The sequence below is a fragment of the Moschus berezovskii genome, chromosome 24 (genome assembly GCF_049115385.1).
Source record: "Moschus berezovskii isolate FMDL1 chromosome 24, NW_MosBer_1.0, whole genome shotgun sequence".
NCBI classification, from domain to species: Eukaryota; Metazoa; Chordata; class Mammalia; order Artiodactyla; family Moschidae; genus Moschus; species Moschus berezovskii.
Genome location: NC_142483.1, coordinates 54,083,740 through 54,109,003, shown reverse-complemented (window position 1 = coordinate 54,109,003; position 25,264 = coordinate 54,083,740). Strand labels below are relative to the sequence as shown.

Below are 25,264 nucleotides of genomic sequence, written 5' to 3'. Positions count from 1 at the left end.
TCCACTGATATTTGTCTTTTCTTTCACCAGTACCACACGGTGTTGGCTTCTGCATCTTTATGCAAGTCTTGAAGTTGTCATGTCAGTTCTTCAACCTTGTTCTTCTTCAATAATGAGTGAGCTATTCTGAGTCTTTGTCTCTCCTTACAAACTACAGAATTAGTTTGTTCATATCCACAAAGTAACTTGCTTAGAATTATGACTGAGATTGCATTGAATCTATAGATCAAGTTGGGAATCCTCACTATGGCAGGATTATCTAGGCTGCCCTCTGCAGCCCCCTCAGACTTGCCCAGCAAGGGTGGGATGCCCTCAGGGATGTTCCAAACCCAGTTCATCCTCTGAAGCGCTAGGACAAGGGCTCACCCAGAGCTCATCTCCCCAGAACCACTGTTCTGTCTGCAAGGTCCTCGTCCAGCCTGTGCCCCAGCCGTTCTGTGTGCCGTGTCCTTTTCTCCTTTCCCTAACCATAATCTCCATGAAATTCCACCTCAACTGCCACCACCTCAGGCAGTCTCCCTAATTATCCTCCTCCTTTGTGTCATTCAGGTCTTACTTGTCGTTATACACTGTCAACTCCCTGAAGGATGAAAAAGTCCTCTCTCTCTGTCTATCCATTCATCTTTCTCTCTAATTATCCATTCATCATCCATCCACCCACCCATCCAGCTGTCTACCTGCCATCTATTCATCCATTCACCTTTCTCCATTCATCTATCCATCCATCCAGCAATTCATCTGTCTTCAATTTATCCATTCATCTATCTCTCTGTCCACTCAACCATCCACCCATCTATCCATCCACCCAACAGTCTGTGTGTCTGTATATCTATCTATCCATTGAAAGCACCTGTAAGTCTGAGCGCTGCTTTGCATTACCCTAGACAAATAAATTAACAATTGGCCAGTGCCAGTTGGTAATAAGTACAGAATTTTCCACATTCCCTTGCTGCTGCTGCTAAGTCACTTCAGTCGTGTCCAACTCTGTGTGACCCCATAGACGGAAGCCCACCAGGCTCCCCCGTCCCTGGGATTCTCCAGGCAAGAACACTGGAGTGGGTTGCCATTTCCTTCTCCAATGTGTGAAAGTGAAGAGTGAAAGTGAAGTCGCTCAGTTGTGTCCAACCCTTAGCAACCCCACGGACTGCAGCCTATCAGGCTCCTCCATCCATGGGATTTTCTAGACAATAGTACTGGAGTGGCTTGCCATTGCCTTCTCCGCCACTCTCCCTTGGGAGACCCTAAACTGGATAAGTTCTATCAGCTGCTCAAAGCATTGCAATTTTTTGGTCTCAGTCTCCCATCACCACTGGAGAATTTCCCCAAAGCCCACCTGGAGGCACAGCCCCTCCTGCAGGCAGACCTGGGAATTAGCTGTTCTCAAAAATTCTTGCTTGCCCTGAGAGGTGAGCATTCAGTTCTCCGTCTGAAGACATAAAAGAAGAGATCCTTCCATTTCTGTTTTTATGGGAAATACAGGCAGGAGTAGCGTGTGCAGGGGAGGGTGGAACGCAGTGCTAAGAGAATGAGGTGGGCTGGTGGACAGAGCAGCCAGGCCAGCCCTGGCTTGGAGGGGGAGAAACAGAAGCACACCCCAAGTAAGCCTTGGGGTGCAGCAGGGAGAAGGTGAGAGGGGACTTGAATCCTCCAGACCCCACACCGTTGACCCCACAAACAAGCTGCCAAGAGAAGCAAAGCCGGGGAACCCAAGTGGAGGCCGCTCATTTAATCAGCGTCCAGTTGGTTAAAAATAACTTCCCTTATTAGTTTAAGTGAGATCACCACAGGGCTGGAAATTCACTGTCAGTGAAACACAAATACTAGAAGGAAATAGAAACGTCTACATTCATGGTGAGCTTTATTTAAAAAAAAAGACACACAGGAGGAAGCTGCCTGCACATGTCACAGACTCTGCCTTCCGGGCTTGTGAGGCCCATGGCTGCCGTTTTTGGAGCGAGCACCCTTCATTCTCCCTGTCTTGCTGAGAAGAAGTGGCAACCTAGGGCTAAGTGTCGTGAAGCATCTTTAGGAAAAAGGCAACCTTTAGAGGTGACGCTGCACCCAGGCTCTGCTGAACCAGACCTCATGTGCACTCCCCAGGAGCCTCCTCTTGCTTCCCACCACCTTCCTTCGGCACACAGATTTCCCTTGTTTTGTTTTTAACTGCAGTATAGTTGACTTACAATGCTGTGTTATGTACCCCTCTCCCACCCCTCTTCCCCTTTGGTAACCATAGCTTTGTTTTCTATGTCTGAGAATCTGTTTCTGTTTTGTAAATAAGTTCATTTGTATCAAAGTTTAGATTCCACATACAAGTGATATCATATGGTATTCGTCTTTCTCTGTATGACTTACCTCGCTTAGTAGGATAATCTCTTGTTGACCGTCTACAAGGTTCCAACCAGGGAAAAGTGGGGGGCCATGTGGGAATGGTTTACATGCTCTTTCTAAAGGGCCAAAGGCAGAGGATCAGGGACAGAACCCTCTGAGAAAAACTTGGGGAACCCATCCTGCTTTCCTGGAAAGCCCAAGAGACAGCAGCCCTCTGACCCCAATCCCGCCTCAGCATGCATTCCTGAGGCCAGATTTTCCTACCTAAGCCTCTCCCTGTTGGTCTGAAGGTGATGGGGGTGGGCAGGCTAGGCTCCAGAAAATTGCCCTGGGGTGCGGGGCTCAACTGTGATTCAAAGATCCCCACACAGGGCTCACTGCTAAAATGGCAGCAGTCCTCTGACAGGCGCCATGAATTTGCTTCAGTTTTTTTTTTTTTTTGGTTTTGCTTTGTTTTAAGCTTCCCTATTGTTTTTGTTTTTTTGGGAGGACTGTGTAGACCTTTTGAGGGGAAATTTTCATTTACATATAATCACAAAGTTACAGAAAAATTCTAAGAATAAGGGACTCCCATAAATGCTTTATCCACATTTACTAATGTGTCTTCATTTTGTGCCATTTGCTTTATCATTCTCTAGACAGATATAGATATGTATATAGATATATATAGAGAAAATATATTTCATACATACACACACACATACATATATGTGTAGGCTTTGTTGTTGTTCAATTGCTAAGTCATGTCCAACTCTTTGTGACCCCATGGATTGCAGCATGTCAGGCTCATCTATCCTCTACTATCTCTTGGAGTTTGCTCAAATTCATGTACATTGGGTTGGTGACTATCTAACTGTCTCATCCTCTGCTGCCCCCATCTCCTTCTGCCTTCAATCTTTCTGGTATCAGGGTCTTTTCCATTGGGTCGCCTCTTTGCATCAGGTGTCCAAAGTTTTGGAGCTTCAGCTTTAGCATCAGTTCTTCCAATGAATATTCAGGGTTGATTTCCTTTAGGGTTGACTGGTGTGATCTTCCTGCTGTCCAGGGGACTCTCAAGAGTCTTCTCCAGGACTGCAATTCAAAAGCATCCATTCTTCGGTGTTGAATCTTCTTTATGGCCCAACTCTCACATCCATACATGACAACTGGAAAAACCATAGATTTGACTATATGGACCTTGATTGGAAAAGTGATGTCTCTGCTTTTTAAGATGCTGTCTAGGTTTCTCATAGCTTTCCTTCCAATGAGCAAGCATCCTTTAATTTCAAGGCTGCATGGTTGTATATGTATACATGTACAAATATGTATATATGTGTATCTGTAATTCCTTTCTCAACCACTTGAGAATGATTTGTAGATGTGATGTCCCTTTGCCCCCAAAAACCTTAGTACACGTTTCCAAAAACAAGGATATTCTCTTGCATAACTGCAGTATAGTTACCAAAATTAGAGAACTTAAGCCCTGACACAACACTACTAATTCATAATCCATATTCAGACTTCATCAATTATAGCTGTTTCTGCTAATCCAGGATCACAGACTGCATTTTGTTGTCAAGTCTTTTTAGTCTATTTTAATTCAAAACAATTGCCTAGCCCTTCTTTATCTTTCTCACCCCTGACATTGTGGAAAGCATGTAGGCCAGTCATTTTGTACAATGGTTCCCAGTTTGAGGCTCATTACTATCTCGGCATGATCAGATTCGAGGTATGCATTTTTGGCTACTGAAATCAAGTTGTGCTCCTCAGAGTGCAAGATATCAGGAGACACATCTCACCGATTTGACAAGAACCCAGTTTTAGAGTCACGCTCATGGGTTTTAACTTGTTGCCCTATAGGATGTGAACAGGTATCTCCAACCTCTGGCTTCTTCCTGCACTACAGCTGTGGACAGCGAGGCACACTCAGAGACACACAGCCTGTTTGAAGGCCTGTGAGATGGAAGGCCCAGGATTTCCTTTTGGATGGTGCGGAACATGTGGTTGGATGATCAGTGGCCCCCATCACCCCAGTCAACAGCCAGCCAACGTCCAGAAGCAAGGCCCCCACCCAGCAGCTGATGGTGGACTCGTGAATAAGCCCGGCTGAGACCAGCAGAGAAACACAGACTGCTGTCTCCCCACCCCCCAAACAGTGAACTAAACAAAGGGTTGTTGCTTTAAGCCACTACATTTATGGATGGTATGCTGTTGCTGCTGCTGCTAAGTCGCTTCAGTCGTGTCTGACTCTTTGCAACTCCATAGACCGCAGCCCACCAGGCTCCTTTGTCCCTGGGATTCTCCAAGCAAGAATACTGGAGTGGGCTGCCATTTCCTTCTCCCATGGATGGTATATTCCACAGCAAAGGATAGCAGATACCCCTTGTTCATCTCGGGGAAGAGCTCAGACTCAGAAGTCCTGCATGTCCATTGAGATCACGAAAGAAAGAAGGTCACGCTGGCTTTCTTTTAGTTCTGTCCTGTCTCCCTCAGAGATCTGAACCTCTGCCTCGGTTTGAGATTCAAAGGATCATTTTCATTTACTTATGTGGTTTAAAAACAAACCACAGGATTGTTCTCCCCAGACCTTTGCAGGGCACGTTGTTCAGACATTTGACTGCAATCAACAGAGGTAGAACCTTTTCTGGAGGGAGATGCCGTAGCAGCAGAGAAATCTACCACCAAGACACATCTAACAGGCACCAGCCGGGGCTGTAGGGTTCACTGTGGCTCTTTTTTAAAAAATACATATATGTGTTTATTTATTTGGCTGCTCCAGGCCTTAGTTGCGGCACACAGGATCTTAAGCTTTGGCTTGTGGACTCTTAGTTGCAGCATGTGGGGTCTAGTTCCCTGACCAGGGATCCAACTGGGGCCCCCCGCATTGAGAGTGCTGAGTCTCAGCCACTGGACCACTAGGGAAATCCCCACTGTGGCTCGTTGCTTTGTCAACTTCTCTGACCCCCTTCCCTGAAGACTGGGATTTGGTGCCTCTGGGATGCAGCCTGAGGGTTTGTATTTCTAATGTGTTCATCTGGTATTGCTCATCATCAAAGAGCTTTGGGAAACTGCATTAGTGAAGTATTTCTCCAACTGGGTTATGTCTTATAACCACTGAGTACGTGCGTACATGCTAAGTCACTTCAGTTGTGTCTGACTCTATGCGACCTGCCAAGCTCCTCTCTCCATGGGATTCTCCAGGCAAGAATACTGGAGTGAGTTGCCATGTCCTCCTCCAGGGGATTTTCCTGACCCAGGGATTGAACCCGCATCTCTTAACATCTCCTGCACTGCCAGGCAAGTTCTTTACCACTAGAGCCAGCTGGGAAGCCTTTGGGAAGCTTTAAAAAGCCCCAACGTCCGCAGCATTTGTATCTGAATCTCTAGGGCTGGCCCTCAGGCCTCAGTATTTCTTAAAACTTCCCAGATGAGAACACCGTGCAGCCAGGCAGTAGCTGTGGTGATGTCTATGACTGGTGAGTAAGCAGCTTGCTTCCTCCTGCTATGCACGGACATTCCCTTCCAGTGGCATGCATTTCTGACAGTGAAGGTGTACTTTTCCCAGGACTCATGATACGCTGCCCTGGAGACTCCTTTATGGTTTTCTCCTCATCATTCAGCTGATTTCCCATAAGAAAGTCGAATTTTCCTTTCGAGGAGTGGTTTCCTAAATCCTATAAAGTTCCTTTCAGGGAAAAAGTTTTTTTTTTTTTTCTTTGTAGAAAAATTTCCACCATGAAGGCAGACTGAAGGGCAAGCAGTATCAGCAGCTGTAGCAGATGCTGTCAGGGGTCCTTGGACAGGGGCTCTAGGTAGGGATCTGTGCATCTCTGTTGGAGGTTGGCTTGCCTATTGGAACGCTTTGCCTGAGCACACTGAAATCCAGAAGAGTCTGGGAATTGACACCTCCCTGAAGTAGCCCTTACCCAGTGACTGACAAAAGCAGTGGTATAAATAGCTCTGCTCTCTCACTCCTGATCAGGAATCCCATGATGACAGTGACCCTGTGGTCACTGTCTCCAGAGAGCCCCTGCAGGACCGCGCCAGAGTTACTGCCCACCCACACCCACCTCCCAACCCCTGTGGACCTTGCTTAGTGCCCCCACTCTGCTGGCCTCCTTCCTCTCCCTGTCCGCTTCCCCACCGCCCCGCTGGCTTTTCTTCAGAAGACTTCCTGATTCATGATGTTCAGTGAATCCTCATCGTAAAGTTGGCTTCTAATAGTACACAACCTAAAGGTCAACCCCCACAAGCACACCCTCCAACACCTTTACAGAGGCTCTGGCACTGACCTTCATCCTTAATACACAGCGCGTTGTATGTACCCCCAGGAACGGGGCTGCTTTCAACCCTCACACCGACAGCTCGTGTGGTTTGCTGTTCACCCCTCCCCTTGCTACACACAGTTGTCCTGAAACAGACAAAGAAGACAGTGGGTTAGGAGAGCTGACCAAAACTGGGAAAGAATTCTCCTCTGCCATCAGCTCTGAATCGCAGATATTTTTCTGATTCAGGAGTTTTGGCTGAAAGTATCAACACTCTTTCCAGACATCGGTCTAAAAGCAGGAAGTTGCAGGTGATGCTTGAGTTCAGGTCAAACTTGAATTGATTCAAGTTTCAGATAAAATACATTGCTGATCTCGTCCAGTATATGCTTGGTTTTTATTTCATAAAATTCTGCTCTTTATTAGTTCCCTTCTTTTGGGGGGATGGGTTTGTTTTGCTGTTCTTTTCAGATTTCTTAAGATAGATCGTTATTAGTTCCTGAATCTTCAGACTCTTTCCTTTTCTAACATAATCATTTAATGTTTTTGTTAAAGCATTTAATGCATTTTCCTCCAGGTATGCTCTAGTCGCATCCCATGAGTTTGGGTATGCCACATATGTGTGTGCATATATATGTATGTGTGTGTATATATAAAATTTTTGCCACACTGTGTGGCATGTAGGACCTTAGTTCCAAGAGGGATGGAACCCATGCCCCCCGGATTAGGAGCACAGAGTCTTAACAACTGGACCGCCAGAGAAGTCCCTGTTTTATTTTAATATCATTCATTTCTACGTGTATGTAAATTTCCATTATAATTCATTTTTGTCCCATGATTTGTTTAGGGGGGTCTCACTTAAATCAACAAATAGAATTTTTTTAAATCCAACTGATGGTTCTTGTCTTCTTTTTATTTTTTCATTTGTGCCATATGATGTAGACACAGCACATCTATGTACTTCCCAACATAAGTGAAAACATGTTCATAGAAAAAACTTGTACATAAATGTTCACAACAGGTTTATTTGTTACAGAGCAAAAATGGAAACAACCCAAATGCCTATCAGGAAGTGTATGGATAAATAAATTGCAGCAGACTTGACGCAATCAAATATTATTCAACAGTAAAAAACAATGAACCATTAATAACATAAAATATAGATGAATATCAAAATAATTTTTGAATGAAAGGGGTCAGAAAAAGAGCATACGCTGTATGACTCCATTTATATGAAATACAAATTAGCCTCAGGTATCAGAAACCTGGTCAGTAGCTCTGGGCACAGAGGTGGATGAATGGGTGATGGAGGTAGAAAGGAAGGCAAGAGCTGCAGCTGAGTCTGTTTATGTTTTGGAAATAAGTTCATTCGTATCTTTTAAAAACGTTTATTTATTTTTGGCTGCACTTGGTCTTTGTTGCTGCATGCAGGCTTTCTCTAGTTGTGGAGAGTGGGGGCTACTCTCTGTATGGGCTTCTAATTGCAGTGGCTTCTCTTGTGGAGCACAGGCTCTGGAGAGCATGGAATCAGTGGTTGCGGCACGTGGGCTCAGTAGTTGTGGCACACAGGCTTAGTGGCCCTGCAGCCTGTGGAATCTTCCTGGACCAGGAATTGAACCCATGTCTCCTGCATTGGAAGGCAGATTCTTAACCACTGGACCACCAAGGAAGTCCTGTATCTTTTTTAAAAATAGACTCCACGTATGAGTGATATCATATGATATTTGTCTTCCTCTGTTGGACTTACTTAGCATGATCATCTCTAGATCCACCCATATTGCTGCCAAAGGTACTATTTCTTCTTTATGACTGAGGAGTATTCCATTGCCTATATGCACCACTTTACCCATTCCTCTGTTGATGGACATTTAAATTGCATTCATGTCCTGACTCTTGTGAACAGTGTTGCACTGAACCCTGGGGCGTATTGTGATTTTCAAATTATGGTTTTCTCAGGATATATGCCCAGAAGTGGGATTGATCTAGTGATCATATGGCAGCTCTGTTTTTACTTTTTTTAAAGGAACCTCCACACTGTTCTCCAGAGTGGCTGTACTAATTTACATTCCCACCAACAGGTTAGGAGGTGATGGCCCTTGTTTTCTAATCAGAGCATCACATCTGCTTAATTTAATCACATATCTCTTTGAATTTAAATCTGCCATATTTCTATTAGTCCTGCCCATTCTTTCTTCCTCTCTTTTCTTTTCCAGATTTTGATTGTTTGAATTCCTTTTCAGCAATCTCTTCTTCTTCTGTATTGGTTTGGAAGTTACATGTCCTTTTACAATTCTTTCAGTGGTTACTCCAGAGGTTATAACATGCTTCTTTGATTTACTAAAATTTAATGTTTCTTTTACCCTCTTTCCCAACAACACAACTTAAAATACTATGTATTAACATACTTCAAACACTTCCTGACTTATCTGCCATTTTTTAGTGTTTTCAGTTCAGTTCAGTAGCTCAGTCGTGTCCGACTCTCCGCGACCCCATGAATCACAGCATGCCAGGCCTCCCTGTCCATCACCAACTCCCGGAGTTCACTCAAACTCATGTCCACAGAGTCGGCGATGCCATCCAGCCATCTCATTCTTGGTCGTCCCCTTCTCCTCCCGCCCCCAACCTTTTCCAGCATCAGAGTCTTTTCCAGTGAGTCAACTCGTCGCATGAGGTGGCCAAAGTTTTGCAGTTTCAGCTTCAGCATCAGTCCTTCCAATGAACACCCAGGATCGATCTCCCTTAGAATGGACTGGTTGGATCTCCTTGCGGTACAAGGGACTCTCAAGAGTCTTCTCCAGCACCACAGTTCAAAAGCATCAATTCTTTGGCGATCAGCTTTCTTCACAGTTTTTAGTGTTCAGTATTACTGTTATTGCTTTATATAACCATAGATCTTCCTCAACTTACAATGGGGTTATATACCCCAAAACTTGTAATAAGTTGAAAATATGCTAAGTCAAAAATGCATATAATACACATAGCCTACTGAACATCAGAGCTTAGCCTTGGCTACCTTAAACATGCTCTAAACATTTATATTAACCTACAGTTGGGTAAGATCATCTAACAGTCTATTTTACAATAAAGCATTGAATGTTTCATGTAATTTATTGAATGCTATGCTGAAAGTGAAAAAGCTGAATGGTCGTCTCACCACGGAATGGCTATAAGTGTATCAGTAGCTGACTGGGAGGTGCAGCTTACTGCCACTGTCCCGCGTCACAAAAAAGTATCACATAGTATCTCACTAGCCTAGAAAGAGATCAAAATTCACAACTTGAAGACCATTTCTATTGAAAGCATAATGCTTTCCTACCGTCATAAAGTTAAAAAGTTGTAAGCTGAACCACCATAAGTCAGGGACCATCTATATATTTCAGTTCACCCCTATATTTACTTATACCACTCAATTCTTTCTTCCGTCTCCAGGTGTCCACCTGCATTTATTTTCCTCCTGCCAGAAGAACGTGCTTCAGGGTTTCATTTAGTGCGGATCATATGTAATGAGTTCTCTCTCCTTTTGTCTATCTGAAAATTCTTTATTTTACCTTTATTCTCTGAAGATATTTTCACTGGGTATTGATTTCTGCTGCTGCTAAGTCACTTCAGTCATGTCCGACTCTGTGTGACCCCATAGACGGTAGCCCACCAAGCTCCCCATCCCTGGGATTTCCCAGGCAAGAACACTGGAGTGGGTTCTAGTTTGGTAGTATTTTCTTTCAGCACTTTGAAGGCATTATTCAGTGGTCTTTGGGCTTTCACTGTCACTTTATCGTTGCTCCTTTGAAGGTACTCTTTCTTTTCCTTATTACTTTTAACAGTTTTTCTTCATATTTGATTCTTACCAGTTTTACTATTTTGTTCCAAGTTGTGAAACTCTTATTTATCCTGATTGGGCTTCACAGGGCTTCTTAAATCTGTGTGTGAGTATTTTTCCACAGTTGTGGCTAAATCTCATATTAATTTTGCTTCATCTTATTTCTCTTCTCCTTTTGGAATTCCAATTACATGCATCTTCTTTGCTTTGTACTCTTTCTTCTATATTTTCATCCCTTTTCTTCTGTTCTTTATTCTGGACATTTTCTTCTAAAATATCTTCTAGTTCATTAATTTTCTCTTTGACTCTTAAAATCAGCTGTTAGATTTAGCCATTAAGTTCTAAATTTCAGCTATTGTATTTTTCATTTCTAGAGTTTTTATTTGGTTATTTTTCAAAGTTTTCAGTCTTCTGCCAAAATTCTCCTTTTTGTCTTTTGTATTTTGAACATTTTAAAGAGTTATTTTAAAGTCTGCATCTACCATTGTTAACATCTAGAATTTCTATTGGCTATTTTTATTATTGTTGCCTTGTCTCCCCAGTTCAGTTCAGTCACTCAGTCGTATCCAGCTCTTTGTGACCCCATGGACTGCAGCACGCCAGGCTTCCCTGTCCATCACCAACTCCTGGAGTTTACTCAAACTCAAGTCCATTGACTCAATGATGCCATGCAACCATCTCATCCTCTGTCATCCCCTTCTCCTCCTGCCTTCAACCTTTCCCAGCATCAGGGTCTTCAAATGAGTCAGTTCTTCACATCAGGTGGCCAAAGTATTGGAGTTTCAGCTTCAGCATCAGTCCTTCCAATGACTGATTTCCTTTACGATTGACTGGTTGGATCTCCTTGCTGTCAAAGGGACTCTCAAGAGTCTTCTCCAACACCACAGTTCAAAAGCATCAGTTCTTTGATACTCAGTTTTCTTTACAGCCCATACATGACTACTGGAAAAACCGTAGCTTTGACTAGATGGACCTTTGTCAGCAAAGTAGTCTCTGCTTTTTAATATGTTGTCTAGGTTGGTCATAGCATTTCTTCCAAGCAGCAAGTGTCTTTTAATTTCATAGCTGCAGTTGCCATCTGCGGTGATTTTTGAGCCCCCCAAAATGAAGTTTGTCACTGTTTCCACTGTTTGCTCATCTATTTGCCAGGAAGTGATGGGACCAGACGCCATGATCTTAGTTTTCTGAATGTTGAGCTTTAAGCCAACATTTTCACTCTCCTCTTTCACTTTCATCAAAAGGCTCTTTAGTTCTTCGATTTCTGTCATAAGGGTGGTGTCATCCGCATATCTGAGGTTATTGATATTTCTCCCGGCAGTCTTGATTCCAGCTTGTGCTTCTTCCAGCCCAGCATTTCGCATGATGTACTCTGCATATAAGTGAAATAAGCAGGGTGACAATATACAGCCTTGACGTTCTCCTTTCCCAATTTGGAACCAGTCTGTTGTTCCATGTCCAGTTCTAACTGTTGCTTCTTGACCTGCACACAGATTTCTCAGGAGGTAGATCAGGTGGTCTGGTATTCCTATCTCTTGAAGAATTTTTCACAGTTTGTTGTGATCCACACAGTCAAAGGCTTTGGCATGGTCAGGAAAGCAGAAGTAGATGTTTTTCTGGAATTCTCTTGCTTTTTCTATGATTCAACAGATACTGGCAATTTGTTCTCTGGTTCTTCTGCCATTTCTAAATCCAACTTGTACATCTGAAAGTTCACAGTTCACGTACTGTTGAAGCCTGGCTTGGAGAGTTTTGAGCATTACTTTGCTAGCGTGTGAGATGAGTGCAATTGTGCAGGAGTTTGAGCATTCTTTGGCATTGCCTTTCTTTGGGATTGGAATGAAAACTGACCCCATGTGACTGGTGCTTCCCCATGTGACTGGTTATTTTATACTATGTGACAAGTCTTTTATTTGCTAACATAGTTTGTAGAAATAAATTGTCTAGGATAATATTATTTTCCTCTAGAGAAGTTTTTTAAAAATATTTATTTATTTTATTTGGCTGCACCGAGTCTTAATTGTGACATATGAGATCTTTGATCTTCATTGTGGCATGCAGGATTTTTTATTAGTTGCAGCATCTGGGATCTAGTTCTTTGACCAGGGTTCAAACCTGAGGGCCCCACATTACGAGTGTGGAATCCTAGCCATTGGACCTCCAGGGAAGTCCTTGCACTGTGCATTCAATAGTTTTTGGTGGGGAGGGGAGATGGACCCACTGTGAAATGTACTACTAATTGTTAGATACTTCATGGTTCCAGAAATATTCACATGGAAAGCTATTTTAATATGTCATTTAGTAAATATTTCAAATAAGCATGTTTACTGTATAAAGAAATACCATCTAAGCAAGGTAGAGATCCACTATGTAATATGTTTTAACACGTTACAGCAAACCCAGAGAAGATAAAGTTTTCCAATGACTTCGTTTCTATTTGTAATGCCTAGGAGACCTAAGCCTGGCTCCAAGCTGGCTCTTTAGAATCTCTGAATACCTTGATTATCTGATTTAATGATAGTAACAGAGTCATTAAAAGTATCCATACTTAACTACTTGGGAAACATGTATTATCACTGGTCATATTTTGTTGATTTAGAACCTTGGAAGTAAAATACAAGGCAGAGAGAGTCACAACTACTCCAGACTCACTGAAAAGTTTTGGAAGTAGTTTCATTTGTTCTCTTTGTTCAATTGCTGCTTCACCTTTGGGGATGTGAATCAGCATGGTTGTGTATGTTTTCTATGGCTATTTCCCAGCCAGACATCTTCAGGGTCAAGTAGTTCTTGGAGCCCATTTGTTCCCTCACATTCCTGTGGCATGAAGGAAAAAGTGGAATGGCTCCTGCCCTCTCTGTTTATGACTAATAAACAGAGCAGTTAGCAGCTCGAATGGGATGTTTTCTCCTAGCCAGCCACAGAGTTATTTCTCCACAACGATTCCAAGGGTCAGGAATTCAGATAGGGCACGATGGGAAAGGCTTGTCTCTGCTATACAATGTCGATGGCTGAGCTGGGGAGACTCTTCTAAGGCTGGGCCGGCTCACTCAATAGCTGGGGGTTGGAATCACCGGGAGGCAGTTAATGCTCACTAGTGGTTGGGAAATCAGTTGGGGCTATTGGTGAGAATACATACGCAGGGCATTTCCATGTGGCCCGGGCTTCCTGGGACTTCTCAGTGGTAGCATCTCAAAAGTAAGTGTCCCCAGAAATCTGAGAGTGGCTTTTTCTGACCTAGCCTCAGACTATCACTCCCGCTGTGTTCTACTGGTCGAGGCAATTCTGTGCTGTCCCTCATTCAAAGGTAGAGGACACCGGGAGTCTAGTGGTTAAGACCCTGTGCTTCTGCTGCAGGAGGCAAGAGTTTGATCCCTGCGTAGGGAATAAAGATCCCGCAGGTCACACAGTGAGGCCAAAAAAATAAGGAGTGATATAAAAACAAACAAAATACAAAGGGAAAGGACACTGACCCCACTTCTCAATGGCAGTAATGTGAAAGAATTTGTAATTATATTTTAAAACCTCCATGCCATGTTCCTCTTTTCTCATGGATGCAGATGAACATCCATAGAGAAAAAGAGATAAAAACATATGTCAAACAGTTAAGGGTCATTAACTCTGAGGTAGGGAAGAAGAGAGAAACTCCCTTTGTGTTTTATGTATATGAATTATCTGAAGTTTTTATGAGCATGTATTATTTTTGTAATTAAAAGGCAATTCAAAATAACAAAGCAAGGGGGAAAAGACTGCAACAGAACTCCAGAGATATGTTTTTATATGAGAACTCAAAACAAAGAATATACTGTAAGCCACAGCCCACTGCACACTGTCTATCCTGGTGCCTCAACAGAACAATTACTGAGCCACCAAATCAGCCCTGATGGGGTAGTGGGATGAGTTGGAAGGAGAGTGCCCCCAGCTGGCCTGACTTACCCTAGGGTGCCGTCCGCCAGCCAGCCCGTGGTGCACACGGCTAAGGCGCAGTCCTGGACCACCCGCCGCAGCTCATCTGCAGACACCAGGTGAGCACCTCTGCTCCTGCAGGAAAGCTGCGCGGCCTCCAGTGCCAGGCCCTGAGAGCCGTTCTGAGACTCCAGCACGAAGAGCTTCCCTGTGTGAGGACAAGCATGGACACAGGCTGATTCCAGGATCCAAGAGAATTTAACCTCAGCAGACACCCCCCAGGCAAACACCTGTCAGGACTGTAGTCTCTCCCACTTGCTTAAAGACTGAAGCACAGCAGCTACCACAATGTACTCATCCCTGGGACCAAGTGATGACAATTACAATTTTTTACTCTTAAATTAACTATCTGCTCTAGCATGTTTATCTGGATAAGTCCTTCAAATCTTCCATTTAAAAAGATGCTTAGCGGCATTATTTACATTGCTTGGCAATTTCCTTGCCAAGACAAGGAAACATCCTAACTGTATGTCAGTAGATGAATGGATAGGGAGATACACACAATGGAATAGTCTTCATCCATAAAAAAGAAGGAAATTTTGCCATTTGCAGCAACATGGGGGACTTCAAGAGCATTATGCTAAGGGAAATATGTCAGACAAAGACAGTATCACTGTACAATATCACTTAAATGTGGAATCAAAAAAATACAACAAACTGGTGAATATGACAACAAAGAAGCAGACTCAAAGATACAGAGAACAGAGCAGTAGGGGGAATGAAAGGGGAGGGGAAATGCGGGGGTGGGGGAGGAACCAACTATGAGTGACAGACAGGCTCAAGGATGTGCTGCACAACACAGGGAGCATAGCCAGTGTTTTGCAATATTTGTAAACGCAAGACCAGGGACTGCAGCACGCCAGGCCTCCAGGTTCATCACCAAGTCCCGGAGCTTGCTCAAACTCACGCCCACACAGTCAGTGACGCCACTCAACCGTCTCATCCTCTGTTGTCCCCTTCTCCTCCTGCCTTCAATATTGCCCAGCATCAGGGTCTTTTCCAGTGAGTCGTTCTTCACATCAGGTGGCCAAAGGATTGGAGTTTCAGCTCTAGCGTCAGTCCTTCCAATGAATATTCAGGACTGATCTCCTTTAGGATGGACTGGTTGAATCTCCTTGCAGTCCAAGGGACTCTCAAGAGTCTTCTGAAACACCACAGTTCAAAAGCATCAATTCTTCAGTGCTCATTTGTCTTTATAGTCCAACTCTCATATCCATATGTGACTACTGGGAAAACCATAGCTTTGACTAGGAGGATCTTTGTCAGCATAGTAACATCCCTGCTTTTTAACATGCTGTCTAGGTTGGTCATAGTGTTTCTTCCAAGAAGCAAGCGTCTTTTAATTTCATGGCTGCAGTCACCATCTTCAGTGATTTTGGAGCCCAAGAAAATAAAGTCTCTCACTGTTTCCATTGTTTCCCCATCTATTTGCCATGAAGTGATGGGACCAGATGTCATGATCTTAATTGTTTGAATGTTGAGTTTTAAGCCAACTTTTTCACTTTCCTCTTTCACTTTCATCAAGAGGCTCTTTAGTTCCTCCTCACTTTCTGCCATAACGATAGTGTCTTCTGCGTATCTGAGGTTATTGATATTTCTGCCTGCAATCGTGATTCCAGCTTGTGCTTCACCCAGAACAGCATTTCGCATGATGTACTCTGCATATAAGTGAAATAAGCAGGGTGACAATATACAGCCTTGACATTCTCCTTTCCCAATTTGGAATCAGTCTGTTGTTCCTTGTCAAAGCAAAAACCTTCTTCTAACAACACGAGAGATGACTATACACAAGGACATCACCAGATGGTCAGTACCAAAATCAGACTGATTGTATTCTTTGCAGCCAAAGATGGAGAAGCTCTATACAGTCAGCAAAAACAAGACCAGGAGCTGACTGTGGCTCAGATCAGGAACTCCTTATTGCAAACTTCAGACTTAAATTGAAGAAAGTAGGGGAAATCATTGGATCATTAAGCTATGACCTTAATTAAATCCCTTATGATTATACAGTGGAAGTGACAGATTCAAGGGATTAGATCTGATAGACTGCTTGAAGAACTATGGACGGAGGTTCATGACATTGTATAGGAGGCAGTGATCAAGACCATCCCCAAGAAGAAGAAAAAGAAATGCAAAAAGGCAAAATGGTTGTCTGAGGAGGTCTTACAAATAGAGAAAAGAAGAGAAGCTAAAGGCAAGAAGAAAAGGAAAGATATACCCATCTGAATGCAGAGTTCCAAAGAATAGCAAAGAGAGGTAAGAAAGCCTTCCTCAGTGATCAGTGCAGAGAAATAGAGCAAAACTATAGAAGGGGAAAGACTAAAGATCTCTCAAGGAAATCAGAGATAGCAAGGGAACATTTCATGCAAAGATGGGCTCAATAAAGGACAGAAATGGTGTGGACCTAACAGAAGCAGAAGAGATTAAGAAGAGGTGGCAAGAATACACAGAAGAACTGTACAAAAAAGATCTTCACTACCCAGATAACCATGATGGTGTGATCACTCACCTGTAAATGGAAAGTAACCTTCAAAATTGTATAAAAATCAAAATACTGAATAAAAATGAACAAAAAGGCATTTTACAAACACCGTATGCTAAGGCTCAGTGTCCTAGCTTCCCCTGGGTGGGGTCACTTGGTGTCCAAGGCCCTGATTCAGCCTCAGCTCTGCCTTCCTCTGCTGCCCTGCCCTGGAGTGTGACCTCACACCCAAGCAGGTTGCTTCCCTCCTGTCTCAGGACATCGTCACTTCCCACGATGAGTGTGCTTGTGTGTGCTGCATTTCTCCCCACCGGACAAGAGCGCAGTGGGCTCGTCTCTTGCACCCTGGCTGCCTGCACTACATCAATCTATGCACAAGAAGCCTCAAGAAACATAGGAGAGATGGGTAGAATAGGACATGAACTCAGGGAGAGGTGAAAGCTGAGTCTAAAAGCAAAGGACAGCTGTAGGGAAGAAAACCATGGTGCAGGAGGGAGTGCTGGGGTCCCCAGCAACCTCTTGAAGGGACCAAGTAGGGACCCTATCAAATTTAAGGTAAAGGCAGGGGAGAAAAAGCCCACCTAAAATGTCACATTTCACTTCCATCAGCAAAATTAACATAAAATATTGATTTTAATCAAATAAGAAACTTAACTGTCATCTACTGCAAAATTGTTACCACAAACACAGTAATCTTCCCAGCTTTGGAACCAAAAGCTATAATAAAAGAAATGCAAAAACTTCTCACAATAAACATACGTGTAGGTGACTGGAGTTCCCTCAGACATGGTGCCAATGTGCAGAAAACGACCTGAATAACTATATTAATCCTTGGTAGTCCTACCTGAAGAAGCAAGCATGCACCCTCAAGACACTTTTGTATTAACAGCATTTGTGTGTCTGGAAAAAAACCCCAGAGATAAAAGTGAAAGCCAAGGTTTCCCATGATGTAAGAAGACTGAGAGACCTGTCTTCCCTGCTCCAAACTGCTACAGGCACACATGAATCTGAGAGTCTGAAACGTTAGACTCTCAAGATGAAGGAGTAGGCAAGGGTAAACTGTATCCCCTCCTCTCATTCTGAAGACTGCTGGAGCGGGTCAGCTCGGTTCTAGGAACCCAAATACTAATCTTCATTGAGAACGGTAGTCCTAACAAAAGACGGATGTCTAAAATACTTCAAGACATGGATGTAGCCTAAAGTGGCCTGAGACTAACATTTATCCAGACACTTCATAGGAACAAATGCAACTCCTCTCTGGAGGGGAAAAAAACCCTAAACCTTTATCTTATGCCTCAGGAAATCCCATGCAAACACTTTTTCAAAGGCAGTGACCAGCAGAGTAAAACACATCAAAGTGTACAAGGAAACAAGGCACTATGAGTGAGAAGCAGCAGATGCGACACATTACAGACGCTGACCTCAAAGTAAGTCCAACATTGGCCTTAACAGGCCCAGGGTGTAAAACAACGATGACGACTGTATTTAGAGAAATGACAAATCTGAAAATACCCGCAAAGAATGGGAAGCTATAAAAAGTTGCTGACTTGAAGAAAGAACAAAACAGGAAATCTAGAAATGTTTATAAAAAGTGATAAATTTAAAATGTAATAAGTTTTCGACTGCATATCAGACACATTTGAACAAAGAACTTATCCTTGAAAAAGAAATCAGAAGACATCATCCAAAATGTAGTAAAATGACCAAAAGGATGGAAAATATTAATATTACTCAGCTGTAAAAAAAGAATGAAATAATGCCATTTGCAGCAACGTGGATGGATCTAGAGCTGGTCATACCAAGTGAAGTGAGTCAGACAGAGAAAGACAAATATCACATGATGTCACTTAAGTGTGGAATCTAAAAATATGATATAAATGAACTTATTTACAAAACAAAAGTCGACTCACAGACAGAAAACAAACTTCTATGGTTACCAAAGAGGATGAGGGGGGAGACAAATTAGGAGTTTGGGATGAATATATACGCACTACTATATACAAAGCAGATTAACAACAAGGACTGATGGTATAACACAGGGAGCTATAGTCAACACATAGTAATAACGTCTGATGGAAAAGACTATTAAAAAGTGAATCACTTTGCTCCACACCTGAAACTAACACAACATTGTAAATTAACTCTACTTCAATTTAAAAAATGTTAGAATATAAAAACTAAAAAATAGAACAGCAGAGAGCAACACCTCCCAACTTTCTCTATGAGGCCCCCGTTGCCCTAATGCCAAAACCAGCCAAAAGACACAAGAAAAGAAAATTATAGGCCATTATCTCTCATAAATATAGACACAAAAATCCTCAAAAAGAATACCAGCAAAGCAAGTCCAGCAGAGTTAAAAAAGAAAAAAAAAGAAGAATTATACACTGTGACTAAGTGGGATCTATCCCAGAAATACAAGATTGACTTATACCCCCAAATCAATTAATGTCATACAATTTATCAATAGAATAAAGGACAAAACCCACAGGATCATCTCAATAGATGCAGAAAGGCACTTGACAAAATTCAATACCTTTTCACGATAAAAGCATTCAGCAAACTAGGAATGAAGAGGAATTTCTTCAACCTGATAAAAGCATCTACAAAAATCCCATAGCTAACATCACACTTGATGGTGAAAGGCTGAATGCCTTCTGCTACGATCCTTGTCAACAAGGATTATCCACTCTTGCCACGTCTATTCAACATTGTACTGGCAGTTCTCTCCAAGGCAATTAGGCAAGAAAATGAAATAAAAAGCATCCAGATTGGAAAAGAGAAAAATATATCTGCAAACAACATAATCTTGGAATGTAGAAAATCCTAAGGAATCCACTAAAAAACTACTAGAACCAGTTCAGTATTTATACTTCAATGAGTATGTGGAGAAACTACAGTAGGTCATCTTGCTATAAAATCTTCCCCTAGGATTCCATTTACACACATCATTTCACAGACCATCTTGAGGTGGATGACTCCCATTTTTCTCTTCAGTCCAGACCCCTTCTGTTCACCCCAGCCTTCTCTCCACCTCCAGCCTCTCTCACCTGGACACGTGAAATACCATCCTGTAGGGTCTCTCCACATCCAGTCTTGCCCTGGTCCTATCCATTCTTCCCACTCTCAGGATGAGCTTCTAAAAATGCAAACCTGATCAGTCACTCTACTACTGGAAGCCATTCAATGGTTTCCTTTCCGTTTGGGGATTAAAACCAAACTTGGCCCCATGTCAATTCTCCTAGCATCATCTCAAACTACTTCCACCTTGGACTCTGGACTCCAGAACTCTGTTTCTTATCACAAGTCCCATTTTCTCTGTGACTCACAGTTTCTTTGTACATCATTTTCTATTCAGATCCCTTTTCTTCCCCGCTTTGCCTGGTCAGTTTTTGCTCATCTTTCAGATCCTCCTACACCAAATGAATAATCTCCTAATACATGCTGTCATAGTACTTCCGTCCTTTAATCTTATTAGAACTGCAATTTCACATTTTGTTCACATAATTATTTGCTTAATGAGTCTCCTCCCCCTACTGGATTTTTTTTTTCTTTTGCTGGGCCACGGCTTAGCTGCAGCACGTGGAATCTTTTTTAGCTGCAGCATGAGGGATCTTTAGTTGCACCACATGGGATCTAGTTTCCTGACGAGGGATTGAACCTGGGACCCTGCAATGGGAGCGTGGAGTCTTAGCCACCAGGGAAGTCCCTCCCCTATTGGATTTTAAGCTCCCTGATAACAAGGACCTTTTTCTCCTTGCCATTCTATCCTCAACAGCTAGGGCAGTAACGTAGCATATGGTAGACACTTAAATTATCTGTTGAATTAATGATCTTTTCCTGTATTCATTACCCAAACACAGTTAATTTGCATCCAGTTAATGAGAAGATGTTTTCAGTTTCAAAAGTATTTTAAAATTACAGTAGCAGGTCTCTTCTATATATAAGATACATATCTAATTAGTCCAATGGAAAACTAAATGTTTGTCATTTGAGTTTGACTTATTTTTTAATAGGGCTATGGAATTTTTCATAACACCAAATTCTCTCTTCAAATGTCCTAACACATCACTTTACCTGCACATTTCATCTTCCTCCTTCCATCACTGTAGAACACAAATCCCTAAGTGTGAAAAGTGGTGGTAGTTAAGCACATATTTAGTAAAGAAAAGATTCCTTTCATAAATAGATTCTCATTCTTCAATGGCCCTGTTATGAAAGTTGGAGCTCAGCAAATGGAGTTTCTTGAAAGCAAAGGTACCTATAGTTCGCCATCAGGGAAGAAGGGAGAAGGAAAGGAGAAAAGGGAGAAACGGAGGATTTCTGGCAAGTGTTAACAAGAAAAGGGGGATAGAGAAGGACAGAGGAGCCTGGTGTGCTTCAGTCCATGGGGTGGCAGCGAGTCGGACACCCTGAGCAACTGAACAACAGCGATGCTTGGTGCTCTCTCCTTGTCTGATGGTATTTCTGTCTTAAATTTTCTACGATCCAAATCAAGCCATATTGCTCCATATCCATCTGGCATTCCACTTAAGCAGTTATAATGGGGTGAAACCAAAGTCTCATGGATTGCAGGATATTTCTTTAAAAGGAAATAAAATGGGTACAATAGTATACATTGTTCAAAAGTTAGTACCAGCTCCAGTTTATTCTAGTTGCATTCTTTAAAATCAGCTTAATTTTTCATGACTCAATGTCAGGCCAAAAACTACTACAGAAAAGAACTAAGAGTGGATTGGCTGCTTATAGGGATAGGATTTCTTTTGGGGTTATGAAAATACTCAGAAATTAGAGAGTAGTGATGGTTGTAAAACATAATGACTATATTAAAAAACACTTGAATTGTGCATTTAAAAATGGTAAATTGTACATTAATTTTATCTTAATTAAAAATTAATAGTGTTCACTAGAAGCTTTCAGAGTTAACAGTGTTTTTTTCCTCTCACACTCTTTCTGAGGATATGGAGAAATAAGACACTCACCTTAATTATGAGCAAAGAGTCCTACAATTTGACACTTTGGACAAAACTTCTAAGATAATACCTGGAGGTTTTCCTCTGGCTTTCTCCTTTCCCTAACCACTGTGCTTCTTTTTTGTCAAATCTTCTCCTTTCACCCAGTATTATTTGCTAAACAGTGATGACATTTTAAGATATACAAAGCATCTGAATCAGCCAAGGGTTTTTTTGGTCAACCTAACTTGTCCCAAGCTTGATTTACTAGAAACCCCTCATGGATGTGACAACTCTTGGCTTCTTTTTCATCATATCCTTCTGCACAAATCAATAGGGATTTTGTTCCAAAATCAAAAGACAGCTAAATTAGCTTTTTGAAACTGAACTGATCTAAGGTTGTGGTTCTGTTAATTTAAGAGAAGTATTGAAAGCTGAATTCAGGTTCAACAAACGAACAAAAAGATGGGTCAATTCTCAAAAATCTGCAATAATCTGGTTCTTACCTGTTTCTCCAGCTTCTTGTGGAAGGAGAGCCTCACCCTGAACTTTGCACTCTAGCCACTCTATCATTATCCCATTTCCCCTGCCACTCACAGGGCCTTTGCACGTGCCATCGTCCCTCCCCAGTATATTCTCCTCTCTCTTTCGCCTAGCTCATTTCCTCTCATCTTTCAGCTCTTCCTGGACCAAGTCAAAACTCTGAGGAGTCTTGTAATCACCTGCGTTGCAATTAGGAGCACATTTAATAGACGTGGGAAATCGTATCTCTGCAGCGGAGGTTCCAGGCACCCTAGACGTGATTTCATTTTGCAGGCTTTTCAAGGAGATCTTGGAAAGCTAGCGGCAGGGCTGTGAGATCAAAGCACAGGCTTTCTCCGGTGCGCGCCCCGCAGGAAGGGGTGGTTGAGGGACTCCAGGGCGCGTCTCGGCTCGCGGCGACTCGAGGAGCCGGGCAAGGGGACGCAGGGCGGCAGGACGGCCGCTCGCCCCGTTCTCGCCCCAGCTGGCCGCGCTCTGGGCTCGTCCCAGGGGGCAGCCCAGGCGAGCTTCGCTTTCCCCGCCGAGACCCTATGAGCCACCCGGGGCCCGCCGCCTCGTGGACGCCCCACGGACACTCACCATCCGCCGGCGTGGAGAGGCGCGGCAGGCCGAGGAGGAGCAGTGCCGCCGCCCAGAGCCGGGCGCCGCGTCCGTCGGCAGCCATGGTGCGGCCGTCCGCGGGCCCGCAGCCGGAGCGCGGGCTCGACCGCGCTGAGATCCCGCCGCCCGGCGCGCGCCCCTCGGCTCCGCGCTGCGCTCCGTTCGCGCGTCGCGGCTCAGCCCCCCGCGCGCGGGGCAGGGGAGCGCGGCGCGCCTGGGAGGCCGGGGACGCCGGAGCCGCAGCGCGGGGGCCCGAACTCCCGGGGGCCTCGTCCGCGGCGCCGGGGAGGCGGCGGCAGCCCGGCCCCGCCTTCGCGCTGGGCACCTGGAGGTCTCGGTGCCAAAGGAGGCTGCGCTCGGCCGGACGGCGGGCTCCAAGCGCGCCTCCCGGACGGAGGGGACGGGCTTGAGGAGGCGGGAGACCGCAGCACCCGCTTCAGGGAATCCCCGCCTGCCCCGGGACCCTCTGGGAAAGGGGGACGCAGTCCAGAGAGGCCTAGCCCCTCCAGGAGGACCGGGGGAAATCGGATGCCTGACTCTGTCCTCTGCTTCTTGACTTTGCAGCTGGAGTCCTCCTGGAGTGGAAGAAATTTTTTTTTTTTTAAACTAACTGGCCAACCTCATTCAGAGGAGTGACATATACGGACTAGCGAGACTCCTTTTCCCCTAAAAGTCCTGACAGTCATTCACGTGTAAGTGTAAATTAATTTACTTAACTGTTCATCTTCTAACAGCTAGCTGGTAAGCTGAGGAGTGAGAATTCACACGTCTGGGTTGGAGGGGACCTTCTGACGCCTGGTGATCGCTGAGAACGCTGGGGAGGGGACAGGAGGCACCTGTGGGAGGAGCTGCGCTTTGCTTGCTTCAGGAACTGTGCCTACAACCGTTTTTTTTAGAATAGTCCATTGGATATTACTAGGGAATCCGAATGACATTTTCGAGTTTGTCTTTATTCAGGCCTGTCTTGGCCTGGCCTGATTTGGAGAGATAGCATGCTCTAAAGGTTTAATTGGTACAATTGTTTTAGAGAACTGTTTGGTTATTTCATATAAAGTTAAAATACACCTCCCCAAATACAAAGAATTCCACTCCTGGGTGTATATCCAAAAAAAAAGTGAATGTCCACAAAAAGATTTATACCCAAATTTCATAGCAGCTTTAGTCACAATAACTAAAAACTGGGAGCAACCCACATGTCATCCATTGACTGAATAGAAAAACAAACTGCATCATGTTTATGCAATAGAATACCCTTCATCAGTTAGAGGAAGTAAATATTGATGCACTCAGACACATGGATGAATCTCAAAAATATGATGAGTGAAAGAGGATTTGGCAAAAGAGTTCATACTGTACAGGGGACCACCAGGCAAGTCTCTGCATGATTCCATTTTTATATGAAGTTCACGAAGGGGCAAGACTAATCTGTGGTGAAAACAATGGTGTGGTCACTTTGAGGAGGTGGGAACATACAGAGCTTCTGAAGAAATGAGAGCATTCTATATGATGGGGGTGATGGTCACCCTCGTGTATATACTTTGTCACTGAACTGTACACTTAAACTCTGTGCATTGTGTTGAATGTTATTTATACCTTAATAACAACTATTTCAAAAATAATGAGTTCAGGTCTTGTCCTGAAAAAATAAATAGGTTTAACAGAAGAGAGTTTAATGAAAGGGCCACAGACAGAGATGTGGGCAGGGTTGAGAGAACCAGTAAGGGATGTTAAAGCTCTTGGGATTATCAGCAGCAGGAAGGGGTACCACCTTGAGGTCTGAAGGTGTGAGGGGAGGTGGAGGTGTTATCAAAACCCAGCAGGAACTTGGTCATGAAAGGAGAGGTTAACCACAGGTAGAGGAACGTAATCGCTGCCAGTGGTCTGGTCGGGAGGTTCAGTTCAGTTCAGTTCAGTTCAGTGGTAGGGAGGTAGTGGGGAAGAAATACCCCAATCTCTCCTTCTACCCTTCAGGTTCCCCCTGATGCCCCCTGGTGGCTGAACCATTTGATAGTTGAAAGGCAAGGGAGCAGTGGTGCCACGGTCCTCAGCAGTCATCCTCCTGGGTAATCCTGCCTGCAGAGTTAGGCAGAGTGGATGCAGAGTGGATCCGGCGAGTCAATTGGAAATCAACCAGCACAGTCCATCTATTTTTTCCTTTCATTTGCATGAACATCACTTCAGTCGCTCAGTCGTGTCCGACTCTTTGCGACCCCATGAATCACAGCACGCCAGGCCTCCCTGTCCATCACCAACTCCCGGAGTTCACTCAAACTCATGTCCATCGAGTTGGTGATGCCATCCATCCATCTCATTCTCTGTCGTCCCCGTCTCCTCCCAC

The 25,264-nt window shown here is 43.7% G+C and overlaps 1 protein-coding gene across 1 annotated transcript in view; it reads right to left on the bottom strand.

Moving 5' to 3' along the window:
• The window catches only part of SUSD5 (sushi domain containing 5), a 40,484-nt gene extending 17,045 nt beyond the window's left edge, over positions 1-23,439 (bottom strand). Inside the window, exons 1-3 of the mRNA XM_055414733.2 lie at positions 22,906-23,439; positions 14,323-14,500; positions 6,603-6,721 (exon numbers count right to left, since the gene is read on the bottom strand). Coding sequence (XP_055270708.2) covers positions 6,603-6,721; positions 14,323-14,500; positions 22,906-22,990 — 382 coding nt within the window. The 5' untranslated portion in view covers positions 22,991-23,439. The remainder of the gene's footprint in view (positions 1-6,602; positions 6,722-14,322; positions 14,501-22,905) is intronic.
• Between the last annotated feature and the right edge of the window lie 1,825 nt (positions 23,440-25,264).